This window comes from Oryctolagus cuniculus, chromosome 15 (genome assembly GCF_051225735.1).
Source record: "Oryctolagus cuniculus isolate XC-2025 breed Fujian yellow rabbit chromosome 15, ASM5122573v1, whole genome shotgun sequence".
In the NCBI taxonomy this organism is placed as follows: domain Eukaryota; kingdom Metazoa; phylum Chordata; class Mammalia; order Lagomorpha; family Leporidae; genus Oryctolagus; species Oryctolagus cuniculus.
The window spans coordinates 13,569,726-13,585,091 of NC_142881.1; the positions used below are offsets into that span (position 1 = coordinate 13,569,726).

Here is a 15,366-nt window from a genome sequence, read left to right on the forward strand (position 1 = left end):
ATGGATGGACTGACGGATGTGTGGCTGGATGGATGGATGAATGGGAGGGACCTGCTGGGGAGGAGGCTGTGATCTGCAGACCTGTTATCAGGGTAAAGTGAAAGGCAGTTTGGGGCCAGGACGTTGGTTTGTAGCTGCAGCCAGCCGTGTCTGCCAGCTTTGGGTAAGACGGTGGTGCTGCTTCTCAGTCCCAGCCCCTGGCAAGGGCTTTCCTCCACTCTGGGCTCTTGCAGATGTGAGTGAGTCCTAAAGGCAGAGACTCTGATGAGACCGTTTCATTCCCCCGTCTCTTCTTAACAGAGAGTGCAACCATGGAGTCTTCTAGGATCTTCATGAGAAAGCTGCCAATCACACCCGGCTACAGTGGTGAGTGCAGATAAGCCCGGCAGGAGAGCCGCAGCCTTTCCCCGTGTCCAGGCCTGCCTGCTGACTGGGCCCTCGCAGGTGCTCTCATGTTTGAGACACATGGAGGGTGCTCCGTGACTGCAGACGCCTGAGAGCTGAGTTCTGATCAATAGAGAACTTGGGCCAGATGGTCCCGATGTGGCCTGGTAGGCAGGAAGCGCTGAAGGCCTGGTGGATGCCTTTGGACAAGGACAGACACAAGGCTTTGACGACGAGCACAGTAGCTAAGCTGGGGCTCTGTCCTTCCCAGGTGGGGCGCTCTCAGTCCCCGCCAGAGGCTGTCCCTGCGTTGTCATTCTTCCCTGCGGTCCCTGCAAGGAGGGTGGCCAAGTGCCCTGATTCTCCCAGGGCTGTGCTGGTGTTAGCGCTGGGAAGTCATGCATCAGGGAGACCCTTCAGCACCCGGCCAACCAAAAAAGTTGTTGTTTGCTCTACGTCCTCCAACTTCTGGGCTGCTGTGAACTTACAAAGTCACCTCCCTGTAGGTGGCAAACCCAGTGGTCCCTGTGGACGCTCTGCTCTCACACACTGTATGTCTGGTGCTTGGGATAGTCCCAGCCTCGGCCTGGCCTCCTGTCTGGTTAAGAGAACAGGATGTGGGCCTTGATGAGCTTCAGTTCTCCACCTGCTCACTCCACAATTGTAAGGAAGCAACTCATCTCTCTGGGGGGGGGGGGGATGGAGAAGATTCTGGAACATGGGTGTAGTCATTTTCTAGGATGGCTATAACCAATCACCACCAACTGGGTGCTTTAAAGTGACAGCAGTTTCTTCTGGCACAGTTGTGCAGGCTGGAAGTCTACAGTGGAGGGTGGGATGTTTCCAGGCGTGCACATATACACTCAGGTACAATATACACAGGTCAGAGCAGGCCCTGGTGATGGGGAAGGGACTGTGGCCATGCCCCTGGGGTTCTGTGGCCTCCTACACCACAGTGGGGCTGTCTTTTGATTGTCCAGGGGCTGAGGTGGTGCCGTGGCAGCCCCGGGGACTTGCAGCAAGGTCAGGATCAGCCTACGCGCTGATTCCTTGGGGGCCTGGGCTGGTTGATCGCAGGGGTCAGCGGGAGGGTGGCGGCTTTCAGCCCCGAGGCCGGGTTTCCCCCTAATGTGCTGAGCTGTATTTACTTTGCAGTTTAAAAGCAAGTTCTTAACCAGTTTTCCTCATTTGTTCTCTTTAAAAGTGGCTTTATTGTGACAATATTATAGTACTTAGGATTCCGCATCGAGTTTAAACAAATAGTTGTGCTTTCCCCGTAATGATCGTAATGATTATATGTTATTTGGTGGGAAATGGGGAAAAATTGTTCCAGGGGAGGGTCTTACAGATAATGAATTTACCTTTTTGTGTCTCTGCTTTTAATAAGCCTGCAATTTTCTGATGGTCTGGCAGGAAAGATCCCAAATTACACTTGGGAAGTGTCAAGGAAAATAAGCTTTCTCTCTCTAAAACGATGAATAATTTCAGTAGCTTCTCAGGTTATCATTTTGGCCCATTAAATGCTTTCCCCACTTAGGGTGCAGGCAGGCGTAAGGGGCTTGGCTAGCAAAGAACAGGTACCAGTCCTCTGCGTTGGTGAAATGCGCCTTCCCTCCCCAGCCCCAAGGTCATTTCTTCTTGGCCTTGGGAGGGCTCAGCCACAGTGGAAGCCACAGCACTGATTGTGCTAATGGCCTTTGGGAAAATGCAGCATTGCTGGCCCCGGGGGGTGGGCTGGCATTCAGGGTAGTTTAGAGGGATTCTGAACCTCTCCCCCTCCCCCAGCCTCGGTCAAGGCTGTGACTCGGCTGCTTTTGCAGGCTTCGTGCCATTCGTTAGCTGCCAGGGAGGCTCCAGCGAGGAAGATGTGGGCCACTGCCTGAAGACCTTCCAGGAGAGCACGCGCAGATACAAAGCCCAGCTGGAGGAGCTTCGCTGCTTGGTGGCCACTGCTCCCACACTGAAGCCTGTGTGCTCCGAGGAGACGGTCCAGCGGGCCGTGCACGAGTACTACCGGAAGTACCACCCCTTGAGTCTGGGTATGGGCTCCCCTCCCCCAGCTCCCCCCTTCTCCTTGCTTCTAAGCATAAACCCAGCAGCAGCTGAAGTTGCAAGTCCCCAGGCCTCCGTGCAACATGCAAAGGCTCAGCCCCTTATGTCCCTTCCTTAATCTCTCCCTCCCATCCTCCCTTCCTTCCTTCTTTCCTTCCCTCCTCCCTTCCTTCCCTTCTTCCTTCCAAAATTTGAGAGGCAGAGAGACAGAGAGAGGAGACAGAGAAGGCTCCAGAAGCCAGGAGCCAGGGCCTGGAAACTCAATCCATGTGGGTGGCAAGAACCCAGTTACTTGAGGCATCACTGCTGCCCCCCAGAGCCTGCATCAGCAGGAAGTCAGAATCAGGAGCGGGAGCTGGGTGTGAAACCCAGGCACTCCTATATGGGACACGGATAACTTAACCGCCGACTTCACTGCTTGGCCAATGTCTGCCCCGGGCTCAGTTCCTTAATGTGAGAGGTCCATTGCTAGGGGAGAGGGTGCTGATCTGGGAGCTGAGAGCCTGGGAGTCACAGCAGATCTCCAGGCGTCAGCTCCTGGGGCAGTGGATACCACGTTTTGTCTGGGCCGGGCGCTCCTGTTTCGCTGACCATCACTACAACCCCACACGGCCCAGACTTAGTCCCATCTTAGCGATGAGGGCAGTGAGGGCAGCGTGGGCACTGACATCAGGCCTGGGTTTGAATTCTGCTCCTAGCTGAGCGGGAGGGGATTCACACTGAGCAACACCTATGACCGATGACCGTAGCAGTGATAATCACAGCAATGACTCGGCCTGGGTCGCTTTTTAAGATCTGAAGGCCTAAAGCAAAAGTAACGGGGTCATTGCCTTTATTGTTATTCCTATACGTGTTTGGGGCCTTTTCAAGGACACACGGCCGTTTACATGGTTGCGTGCTTTAAAATGTTCCAGACATCACAAAGAACATCTGAGGCTGAGCTGGCTCTGTCGCTACTTGCTGGGTGACCGCGGGCAGCCTGTTTCCCTATCTCAGCTCTGCTTTCTTCCTCCAGCTGTGAGGTCCTGGGACTCAGCGGCCTCCTGCAGGAAGGAGTAGGGGCAGTCACACCTGCCCAAGGTCACCCAGCCAGCCAGAGTCAGGCTTCCGGTGCTGAGTCTGACTCTCTCCTAACCTGCAGGCTGTTCCTCCCCTTATGTAAACCGTCACAGCGGGAGGTCTGAAGCTTTGTCATTCCCTTGACAAAGGGGCTTGGGACGAACACCAGGCTAGAGTCCTGGCCCTGCCACCTTGTGGCTGTGGGTGGGTGGCCTTGGCCCAGTCTCTCTTAACCTCCTCCAGGTCTCAGTCTCCTCCCGAGTGGAGGGAGTGTTGGGACCGACCTCTTAGTCTGTGAGTGAGTTAGGTGGGATACTCTGTATCCACAGCAGTAACCAAGCAGTGTCCTGTGCTGTACCTCCTCTGGGCTGACTGCTGGGGTGCCAGCTACCCATGTGGCTTTCCCAGGGAAGCATGGTGTCTCTCTCTCTTTTTTTTTTTTTTTACAGAATGCAAATACATCAAGAAACCTCCCGAGGAGCCTCCCATCCCCGGCTGGGCAGGCTACCTGCCTAGAGCCAGGGTCACTGAATTTGGCTGTGCCACAAGGTACACTGTCATGGCCAGAAACTGCTACAGGGACTTCCTGAACATCACAGAGCAGGCCAGGAGGGCACGTCTAAAGCCATACGAGGTGTAAGTATGTCTCAGCTCATAACCACAGACAGCAAAGTCCAGGGAGGAAAGCAGCCCTGCCCAGCATCCGCTTGTTTGTGCTTGGTTTGTTGTAAAGAAGTTGTGACTGCAGGGCCTTCCCAGTAGGCAGCCACCCTCTGCCTCCCCAGCAGCCTGCTGGTTTGTAGGGAGGGGCTGGGAGTGAAAACCAAGGGGGGAGGGTCCATCTTGGCAGCAGCCTTGGGGTCAAGGGTGCTGAGGGAGGGAAATGTCAGAGGACACCAAGACACTGCATAAGGAAGCTCTTGTGGCCTCAACTTTGCTCTTCTGTTAAATGGGAATAAATTATAAGGCTCAGAAATAAACATGCCATGCTCACACAGGACTGCATGTGTTATGTTTGTTCTTATTTTTATCATGAATGAAAGGAGTAATTCTATGACTTTTGCTCTTTAGAACTCACGGAGTCAGCACCCCACAGCTTCCTGCTCCTTCTCCAAGAGTGCTGATCCACGGAGGGCTGCTGCCCAAATACCCGGATTTCTCTGTCCCAGGTATGGAAGTCTTTCTCCCCTACCTTTCTCTGTTTTTCATAAGGGGATGAGATGTTTGCAATGGCCTCTCTGCTTGCACCTGGGCCACGTGCCTGCAACTCATGCAAACGGTTTCTCTTCCAGATGGAAACTGCCCCGCCCTGCAAAGACCCTTGACGGAGGACCCCAGCACCCTGGGCCCGTGTGGCTGTGCTCAGAGGCCAGACCTGTGGTGCAACGAGAAGTTCTCTCTATAGCCACTGTCCTCAGCAAGCTATGCAGAAAGCTAGGTGCAAGAGGAGAACCTTGGGGGCAGGGCTCAAAAGCCTGCTGTCGTCACATCAAAATCAGCCCACACCCTCATGGGTGATCAGAGCTTTAATAGCGAGAACTCTCTTAGTACCACCTGCGTCCGAGTGGTTGGCAGGAGCCCGGCGTTCGTGGGGAAGACCGTAGATTGTCACGTGGGAGTACAGAGGACACTTCTTAGTGTCCCAGGGCTTTTGTGGGGTTTCTCCCCGGGTTGTGTGATCTTGAGAAGAGCCAGGGGGGCTGTTTCTTCTAAGCCCAGAGGTGACACTGCACAGTCCCAGCCCGGCCCTCTCGCCGGTTGGCTTCCACGGTCACCCTGGGTCCTGGCATGGCGTGTCCCCAACACTGGCACAGATGCTGTGTCCACCCCAGCCCTGGTTCCCCAGAACCCCTGCCCCCAGGTTGTCCAGCTAGCTGGCCCCAGCTATATTCATCTGCTAGAGCTGCTGTAATGAAACACCCCAAAAGGAGCGGCTTCAGACGACAGATTTGTCATCTGATAGTTCTGGACGCTGGCGGCCCAAAGCCAAGGTGCCAGCCAGGCCAGGCTCCCTGCCTGCCTCTTCCCGTCTTGTGTGGCTTGCAGCAGCTTGGGCGACCCTTCCTGGGTAACCGCATTCCCCTTCTTCCTCCCTGTGTGGTCCGCATCGCCACGTGGCCATCTTCTCAGGGGGACAGTCACACTGGAGTGGGAGTCCACTCTGTTCCTGTGTGGTCACCTCCTCACTGAAGACAGCTGCAGGGGCCCTAGTTCTAAACATGCCACACCCTGGGGTACCGGGGACTGGGAGTCCACTGTCCCTGTTCTGAGGGGCACAGTTCCATCCACAGCACTCACAGGCACTGTCCTCTCTGGCCTCACCTGGCAGCAAGCAGCCCTCAGAAGAAATCAAAAGCAGTTCTGGGTGGCGGGGGTTGGGTGCAGGCAGTTGAGACCCTGCTTGGGATGCGTGTACCCTGTACCAGGATGCTGGACTGAGTCCTGACTCTGCTTCCTGCTAATGCACACTCTGGCCTGGGAGGCCCTGAAATGTAAGCTTCAAAGAGGTGACCTGTATGAAATTTGAATTAATTTTTTAAAGATTTATTTGGTTTATTTGAAAGGGTTACAGAAAGATAGAGAGAGAGAGAGAGAGAGAGAGAGAGAGAGAGATCTTCCATCTGCTGGTTTACATCCCAAATGGCCACAACAGCCAGGTCTTCATCAGGCCGACGCCAGGAGCCAAGAACTCCATCCGGGTCTCTTGCATGTGTGTCAGGGACCTAAGTACTTGGGGCATCATCCCAGGTGCATTAGCAGGGCGCTGGATTGGATGTGGAGAAGCTGGGAGTCCAAATGATGCTTATGTGATATGCCAGCATCGTAAGTGGTGGTTTAACCCGCAGTGCCTCATCACCAGCCCCTTTTCCTAGATTCTTAAACAGCTGGAAAAGCAACCCCGGAGCCCCCGGAGGAACCATAGCCGGATCTCTCAGCTGTCCAGGGCCGTGTGGCCCGGGGCTGCCTCTTCCCGAGCCCTTCATTAATGAGGGCTGTCAGCCTGGTTCCCTCTCCCAAACTCAGAGGGTTTGCAGATGCCAGCTCAGGGCTCAGGTTGTTTGGGTCTTGGCCATGAAATGAAGGGTGCGCCAGGCCTGACGTGACTCCCCACAACAGCTCGCATCTATGAGATCATAGCATGCATCAGTATTTAACTCAGTGGCTAATTCGTTCCGCACCAGTATTAAAAAAAAAATAATGAAGTTCTGATCTGTAAAACTGAAACAAGACCGAAAAATAACCACCTAGTGACAGAGGTAACAAAATCGAATAAAGGCAATTTTAAAAATTCTCTAGTAGTGTCTAATTCTTCCCTAACTTCGTGATTAAGATCACCAAGTTCAATGTGCAAATCCGTACCTCCTTTTGTTGGAGCAGTTCCGCAGGGCAATTCTTTTCCTTAATCTTCGTCCTTTCTGTTTCTCTCTAGCCTATAATTTCTGGAGCGTCGTCTGTCGGAGGGAGGAGGCAGAGGGGTGATTTTACTGCTCAGCAAATTATCATGATTAGCGCAAGCTGCATCCTTAATGAGCTCATTCTTGCCACTAAAAACAATTCCATTACCTGATGTGACACAACTCCCTGAGCCGAGGGGCCTTTTGTTGGGATAGGCTGGCCTCTGTGACAGGTAAAGCATTCCCTGGGGGCTGTTCTTTCTCTCCTTCTGTGCCAGGGTTCTCTGTCCCTGCTGCCCACCCGGCTCTTGGAAGGACCTCAGTTACAGCTTTTGCTCTGCCTGGCACAGCCGTGAGGCCTGTGGGCCTGTGTCAGGCTCCCAGAGTTCTCCGGGTGCCTTCTCTTTGGCTGTGTAGCTGCGGACAGTTTCCTGAACCTCTCTGAGCATCAGATGGAAGGAAAAAAAAAAAAAAAAAAAAAAGAACGAAGAACGTACCCAGCAGCGTGGGTGTGAAGACTGATATTAGGCCCTTCTGCGGGCGCCGCTGTTCTGAGTTAGCAGCAGGAAAACGCGCTATCATGGAACTGGGTTGGGGGGAGGAGTGACGTCTCTGAGCCCAAGGAATGAGTCACTGACAGGGCCGCAGCAGGGCTCCCGGCCCCTAACCAAGTGCTCTGTTTCCCACCGTGGTTTCCTTCCTGGGACTCTGCCCCGAGAGGCTGGTAGAGAGGTGAGATCAGCCAACAGCACCCACGGCGGCAGCAGCTAACACATGCAGACTGTTTGCTCTGGCTCGGCCTGTGCCCGGAACAGCCTATCTAAGGAGTATAATTATTCCCATTTTACAGAAAGGAGAAACTGAGGCACACAGCTGCTCCATCTCACAGACAGTAAGTGGTTTCAACGTAGAATCAGTTCAGCCAGAAATCGGACGGGAGGGCAAACAAGAGCAACACAAAAGCACAGGCAGCAAGAGGGAGCCAGCGTCACGGGGGTGTGGCTACCGCAAGCCAAGCCTCGAGCATCCTTAGCTCTGAGGCTCAGGGAACGCTGCCTTCCTTGTGGGTTGTGTTGGAGGCCTTGCAGCAGTGGAGGCACGGGGCGGGGCGTGTTGCAGGGGTGAAGCCTGCAGCTTCTTTTCCTGCCCATCACAGCTCAGACCGCTGCAGAGGGCGAAGGGTGGGGCTGGCAGCCCCCTCCCTGCCTTCAGGCTCTTCTGTCTTGCTCGCTCTCCAGGATTCCAGGAGCTGGCACCTCGATTCCCTCCCTGGAGAGCCTCAGCATTCCTTAAATTGCTTCTCGCGAAAACATCCCACGTGGCTCCTGCTGCCCGGCGGCCTCGAGTGGGCACCCGAAAGTGTGAGCTGTCACTGGGGGGCGGCTGCCCACGCAGGCGAAGCCGCCAGCCCCCTGCGTGCTCCTTGGCAGCCTCTTACTCTCAGCTGACGCAGGGCAGTCAGAGGAGGGACAGGTGCGCCAGACTCCATCAGGTTTCCAAAAGCAGGCTCCCTCCTGGGAGAAGCGAACATATACACACATACCTGCCTCCAATAACATCTCATGTGCATATTTGAGTTCAAGCCAGATTTGTCTGGATCTCCAAAGGTGGAGGGGGTGCCTGCACCTCTCTTCTGAGTAGCCCGGGGCACCATTCTGAAGGCGCCACCAGGCTCTGCTTGGCCTAGGGGAGCTGGCACCCAGCCTGGCGTCCTTTAGACCTGGTTTCTGATGGGCGCTCTCCTGCAGATCACGCGAGGGCCCCTGTTCCCCCCGGGGCCCGTGTCTGGCTGTGGGCCCGTCCTCAGTCTGAGGACCCTGGCTCCAAGGTCTGCAGTCTGTCGGCTCTAACAGAATGCTCGTCCGCTACCACTAAAATCACTTCCTTTTGCCCAGTGTGGGTGGCATCTGCGTAAGCACTTCAAGTGTTTCCCAGCCTGTGTGTCTGAAGGCATTGCTGGCGCTTTTGTATTCTTGCGGGCATTTATCACACGCGCAGCTTTGTGGAGGTCAGAGCTGGGTTGTTCCACTGGGTTGTTCTCGTCCTCTCTCTTTTGTGTCCTTCCAAACGCTCCGAGGACCTTTCAGCCAGGGTGTCCCCAGAGCCGTTCTGCGGATTTACCGCTGCGAAGGCAGCATTTTATGTGAGCGCTGCTGCAGCTTCCTGCCCTGAAGGTATCCAGCCTTTCAACAGGACGTAAATTACTAAGCTGTCCTTTTAAACCAGAGGCTGGGCGCCCACACAAAGGACCAAATGGCCAAGATTTTAGGCTTCGTAGGTCACCGGGTCACTGTCACAACAATTTTTTTTTAATGGGTTCTTTTTTTTTTTTTTTTTTGACAGGCAGAGTGGACAGTGAGAGAGAGACAGAGAGAAAGGTCTTCCTTTAGCGTTGGTTCACCCTCCAATGGCTACTGCAGCCGGCACGCCGTGCTGATCCGATGGCAGGAGCCAGGTGCTTCTCCTGGTCTCCCATGGGGTACAGGGCCCAAGCACTTGGGCCATCCTCCACTGCACTCCTGGGCCACAGCAGAGAGCTGGCCTGGAAGAGGGGCAACCGGGACAGAATCTGGCGCCCCAACCGGCACTAGAACCTGGTGTGCCGCAAGGCAGAGGATTAGCCTAGTGAGCCGCGGCGCCGGCCCACTGTCACAACTATTGAATTCCAACATTTCAGCAGGAAAGCAGCAACAGACAATATGCAAATGAATGCACAGTTGAGTTCCAATAATATTTCTTTAGAGATGCTGAAATTTTAATTGCATTTTATTTTTGTGTTTCATGAAATATCATTCATCTTTTGCATATTTTAAAAAGATCTGTTGGGGTCGGTGCTGTGGCATAGTGGGTAAAGCCACTGCCTGAAGTGCCAGCATCCTATATGGGTACTGGTTCAAGTCCTGGCTACTCCACTTCCAATCCAGCTCTCTGCTATGGTCTGGGAAAACAGTGGAAGATGGCCCAAGTCCTTGGGCCCCTGTACCCGCATGGGAGACCCGGAAGGAGCTCCTGGCTCCTGGCTTCGGATGGGTGCAGCTCTGGCTATTGCGGCCATCTGGGGACAATGGATGGAAGACCTCTCTCCTCTCTCTCTCTCTGCCTCTCTGTATCTCTGCCTTTCAAATAAATAAATAACAAATACTTTTTAAAAAGAGATTTATTTACTTATTTGAAAGGCAGAGTTACAGGAGAGCGAGATACAGAGAAAGAGAGAGATCTTTCATTCGCTGATTCACTCCCGGAAATGGCTGCAGCGGCTGGGGCTGGGCCGGGCCAGGCTGAAGCCAGGAGCCAGGAACGCCATCAGGGCCTCCCCATGTTGGTGGCAGGAGGCTCTAGTATCCAGGTCATATTCTGCGACTTTCCCAGGGGGTCTTAGTCTGGCGCCCGATCAGAGGATGCTGGCATTGCAGGCAGCAGCTTAACCTGCTGTGCCACAACACTGGCCCTCATCCTCTGCATATTAAGAGACTATTAAAATATGACAACTATGCTTAGCTGGAGGGTTGCAAGAAAACAAACAACAACAACAACAAAGAACAAAACAACCACACAAATGGCCCATGGGCCTTGGTTCACAAACCTCAGCTTTTTAAATCACAAATTAACCCAAGAGAATAGAGCTGGCCAGGCTCTGGTTGGAAGGAACTTATTTACTAAGCAAAATGGCCAGGCAGGTGCCTCCATGAGCGGCACCACACCGGAGGCTCTGCAGGGGCCAGAACACTGAGACTGTGGCCCGGCCGCTGCAGAGGGGCAGAGAGAAGGCGGTGGGACTGTATCAGCTGGTACAAAGCCTGCAATTGCTTCAGAGAAAAGGTAGAAACAAAGGCCTGGCAGAGGCTTTTCAAACCCTGCATTAAAGTTAAAATCTAATTTAGATGAAAATGGATGCATAGAAATTAAATGCGCACGTGGCTCTGGTCCCCGAGTTGCGCGCCCTGGAACGATAGCTTTACCAAATTTATTGCCTCGGCTGGAAAATAAAGATGCTTTTTGAAATTTGATTTTGTTGTTTTACAAATTGTTTTAGCGTGGTGAATAGTACACACTCCATTTCTGATCTGCCTCGAACAAAAATTGAGCATTAAAGTGTTTAAGATTCAATCAAAGGCTTGCTGTGAGCGGCACAATATTAAAATAACAGAAAAATCAATTCAATTTTTATTTTGAACATGATTTGTCACAAATAGCATTCTAATAGATAACACTGATTATATGGTAGCAAATGTAATTTATATACACGGAGCGCTATGCGTTTGTCAGAGTCATCATTAAGGAATTTGACACGTATGCAGGAGAACAATGGATGCCAACTGAAATATACACTAGTTGGGTATAAATGGGATGCTGAAATGAGTGATGCTGACACACACTATACTTATAAGTAATAATATGCGGGCTAAAGTAGCTTGGGTTTTCAAACAAGAACACTTTTTATGCTGTCATTGAAAATATCTCATATTTCTGAAGGTCAGGAATAAATGGCACGATTAGCATTAAAAGCTAGTAAAAGGAAAAGTAATTTGTTATTCATTTAACATAGCATTTTATGAAAGGGCTTTGTAAAGTGCGCGGTTTTTCCCCCTGTGGAGGCTGAGAAGAGGGGATGGAGGGAGAGGGCCGGCTCTCCGAGGGCGGCGACGGGGAGCCTACCTCTGTGACCCGGGCTGCCCGCTCCCTAACATCCCTGTGCTGTGCTGTGGAATAAAGACGCCCGCATGACGGGGGGGGGGGGGGGGGGGCTCAGCTGGTTCCAGCCAGGCTACCCCGCCCTGAGTCTGGTCCTCATGGGGGTGCCCCGTGGCACAGGATGGCAGTGTGACCGCTGCAGACGCCGGGCCAGGCTCTCAGAACCTGAAGACGGACGGGGGGTTTCATGGGACAGAGTGGACCCTCAAGAGAAAGCAGAGGTGCGCTCTCACTGTCTATTTCGGGAGTGGTGTCGGGAAAAGCAGGAATGAAATCCAACCACAGAGGTGGGACTGCCCTGGGAGGAGTCTGCCTCAGAGCCTAGTCCTCCTCCCTCTCACCAGCCTCGGGTCTGGACTGAGCACTGCAAACTTGATCCACCTGGGTCCCCGGGCAGCGCTGTCCGCTCCCTGGAACCAGTGACCAGTCTAGCAGGCCATCTCCCCACTTTCTCTTAAATTTGGATAAGACAATTGAAACTACCAAGAAAGAAAACACTACATCATCACCTGGAATCAGCTGCGATGGAGCTTTTGTCACGTTGATCTCAAAGCCCTTTGTAATGAAGATCAAGAAAGACACTACAGGTAAAGAAGGGGTCTCAATGCCCCCCCCCCGCCCCGCCCCCATGCACTGTATTTTGTAGCATGTGTGTGGTCAGTGGTGGATTTTGCGAGTGAAAAGTGTACACAGGCGGTCATTTCCACGTCTAAATAGTGTCCTCTGGACTCTTGCTTTTCTCCAGCACAGGGTACCTCTGGGCTCCGGCTGTGTGGGTGTATATGAACCCTGGTCCGCTCTGTCTCATTGCTCATTTTGTGTTTGGATGGGAAAGGCTGTCTTGTTGATTTCTTTTTTCTTTTTTTTTGACAGGCAGAGTGGACAGTGAGAAAGAGAGAGACAGAGAGAAAGGTCTTCCTTTTGCCGTTGGTTCACCCCCCAATGGCTGCTGCAGCTGGCGCACCGCGCTGATTGGATGGCAGGAGCCAGGTACTTATCTGGTCTCCCAAGGGGTGCAGGGCCCAAGCACTTGGGCCATCCTCCACTGCCTTCCTGGGCCACAGCAGAGAGCTGGCCTGGAAGAGCAGCAACCGGGACAGAATCCGGCACCCCGACCGGGACTAGAACCCAGTGTGCCGGCGCCGCAGGCGGAGGATTAGCCTAGTGAGCCGAGGCGCCGGCCATGTTGGTTTCATCTGTCTTCCTTGGTTACTGTGATGTGGAATTGCAAACACTGGTCACTAAGCTTTCCTGTGGGGACTGCCCACTCACATCCTCTGTCTGCTTCGCTATTGTGTTGTCCTCTCCTTGTTGTATCGGGAACATGCAGCCTGTGATGCATCTGCGTCAGGGACTTTCTCTGAGGTTGTGTCTTATCACTTTGTCCTCTGAGACTCTGTAACTCAAGAGGCCAGTGTTGTTGGCGCAGTGAGCTAAGCCCCCTCCTGTGACACTGGTATCCCATATGAGCGCTGGTTCAAGTCCTGGAGGCTCTGTTTCCAGTCCAACTCCCTGCTAACGTGCCTAGGAAAAAAACAGAAAATAATCCAAGGGTTTGGGCCCCTCCCTCCCACGTGAGAGACCCAGATGGAGTTCCAGGCTCCTGCCATTTGCAGAGTGAACAGTGGATGGAAGATTTTCTCTCTCTTCCTCTCTTTCTCCTTCGTCTTTCTCTCCATATCTCTTTAATTCTGCCTTTCGAATAAATAAATAAATCATTTTTAAAAAATATTTTCCAAACTTTATTAGGATAATATCTTTTTAAAAAAGATTTATTTATTTGTTTGAAAGTTGGAGTTACACAGAGAAAGAAGGAGAGGCAGAGAGAGAGAGGTCTTCTATCGGCTGGTTCACTCCCCAGTTGGCCGCAATAGCTGGAGCCACACCTATTCAAAGACAGGGGCATCTTCTGGGTCTCCTACATGGGTGCAGGGGCCCAAGGACTTGGGCCATCTTCCACTGCTTTCCCAGGCCATAGCAGAAAGCTGGATCGGAAGTGGAGCAGCCGGGACTCAAACCAGTGCCCATATGGGATGCCAGCACTGCAGCCGGCGGCTTTACCTGCTATGCCACAGCACCGACCCCATAAATAAATCTTTTAAACAGGCCAGTCATCCCTTCCTGCTTTATCTAGTGGTTGTTTGTTGTGTGCCAGGCACTGGAGTAAGTGCTCTGGGTGCCTAATCTCACATAATCCTAAGAGCCCCACTGTGCGTCAAGACTGCTATCATTCCAGCAGGTAACAGTAAGGGCCCGAGCAGTTAGGTAACAACCCAGGCAGTGAGATGGAGCTGTGACTCAGGCTGTCCTGGCGCCAGCACAGAGCTGAGCGTTTGGACCCTGCCCTCACTCTGAGAATTTGTAGGAACAAAGGGAGAACATCTCATTACAAACTTTTAGAAAAACACATACGCAGAATTCTCCACCTGGCTGTCAAACTCCTGGGGAACTTTAAAAAAATGCCAGTGCCTCATCCCAGAAGTGGTGATGGGGCTCGGATACAGCCTGGCCTTGGGGCTCCCCTTTAAAGCTCTGGGGTGATTCTAACACACAGCCAGGGCGGAGACTGTCCATTGCCCACACGCTTTGTGGTTTTATTCAGATCTAGAACATCCAGCAGGTCCCAGACAAGGGCCTACTTAATGGTACCGGGTTTAAGATGTTAAATGCTGTGTGGATCTTACAGAAGAAAGAAGGTAGAAAATCAAAGGGAAAGGAGAATGGAACACAAATCCCAGGACATGGAGCTGGCGAACTTCAGCTCTGTGGTGGACTGGAAGAGTCTTCTCCAAGTCGGCCAAAGAAGGCCATTTCTGGCTTCTAAGAATGGACGTGAACACTCTCCTCCTCCTGCCTCCCACCCACCCCCAAGACACTGAGTGTGACACCTTCTGTCTGGCACCAGCCTGAAGCAAATCCGAGCTAGGCACAGGCCAGCCTGGGACAATCAGCTGCCCATTCCCTCCCAGGCTGGGGAATACATTGAGAAAGATATTTGCATATGGCAGGATAGTCCAATTTTCTGAATATGAAAGAGCTCTTTAAAGTAAAAATTATACTGAAAAGATGCCTAGTATTGGCAATGAATTTGGACAAGTCACAAAGAAACACAAAGAGCCATTGAGCCCGGAAAATATGTTTAGCCTCATTCATAGTGAAAAATGCAAATTTCAGCTTAAGGAAGAGCACTTTCACCTACCAAACTGGCAAAAAGTTTGACACCACACCATGTCCGGGAGGAAGTGAAGTGCTCTCCGGAGAACGAACCATTGGAAATTGCCAATATTTGACTTTTTGGGCTTCCCAAAGCAGCGATCTCACACGGCCCAACCAACCACATTGTTTGTTGTGAGTGTAAATTGGTACAACTGTTACAGAGTGCAATTTGGCAACGCTGATCAAAATAAACATCTTCTAAGCATTTATTGGACAAATATGTTTCGTGTAGAAAATATAAGCGAATGCTAATTTCAGGGACACTTGGTAGCAGGAATGTGTGGGAAACCATCGGGATGTGTATCAGCGGGTCCAACCACACGTGCCATGCCCTCCTCTCAGTGGAATCCACGGAGCTCTAAGAGGAACCAAGAAGCTCCCTCTGTGCCTTCAGGGAATGTTCTCGAGCAGTGCCAGAGGTGGAACAGTACACGTCCTCTGCTGCCATTTGTGTTTGGACAGAATGGGAGGGGTGGGGTTGAGATGTCTTAGATACACATTTTTTTCCCAGAATATTTCAGAAAACAATAAAAAAATTGTCTCAAGAAAGAAAAACCGAGACCTGAAG

At 52.3% G+C, this 15,366-nt stretch overlaps 1 protein-coding gene across 1 annotated transcript; it reads left to right on the plus strand.

Moving 5' to 3' along the window:
• The first annotated feature begins 311 nt into the window (after positions 1-311).
• Positions 312-7,317, plus strand: SPMIP5 (sperm microtubule inner protein 5). Its single transcript, XM_008270575.4, has 5 exons — positions 312-366; positions 2,205-2,423; positions 3,945-4,131; positions 4,567-4,664; positions 4,788-7,317. Exons 1-5 carry the CDS (start codon positions 312-314, stop codon positions 4,898-4,900), a joined length of 672 nt encoding a protein of 223 aa, XP_008268797.1. The 3' UTR covers positions 4,901-7,317.
• The last annotated feature ends 8,049 nt before the right edge of the window (positions 7,318-15,366 follow it).

Bases quoted from the DNA above. Each gene is read 5' to 3' on its own strand.
- SPMIP5 (XM_008270575.4), top strand. From the start codon at position 312: ATGGAGTCTTCTAGGATCTTCATGAGAAAGCTGCCAATCACACCCGGC. The intron at 367-2,204 runs GTGAGTGCAGAT...CTGCTTTTGCAG, and splicing joins AATCACACCCGGCTACAGTG to GCTTCGTGCCATTCGTTAGC. The intron at 2,424-3,944 runs GTATGGGCTCCC...TTTTTTTTACAG, and splicing joins GTACCACCCCTTGAGTCTGG to AATGCAAATACATCAAGAAA.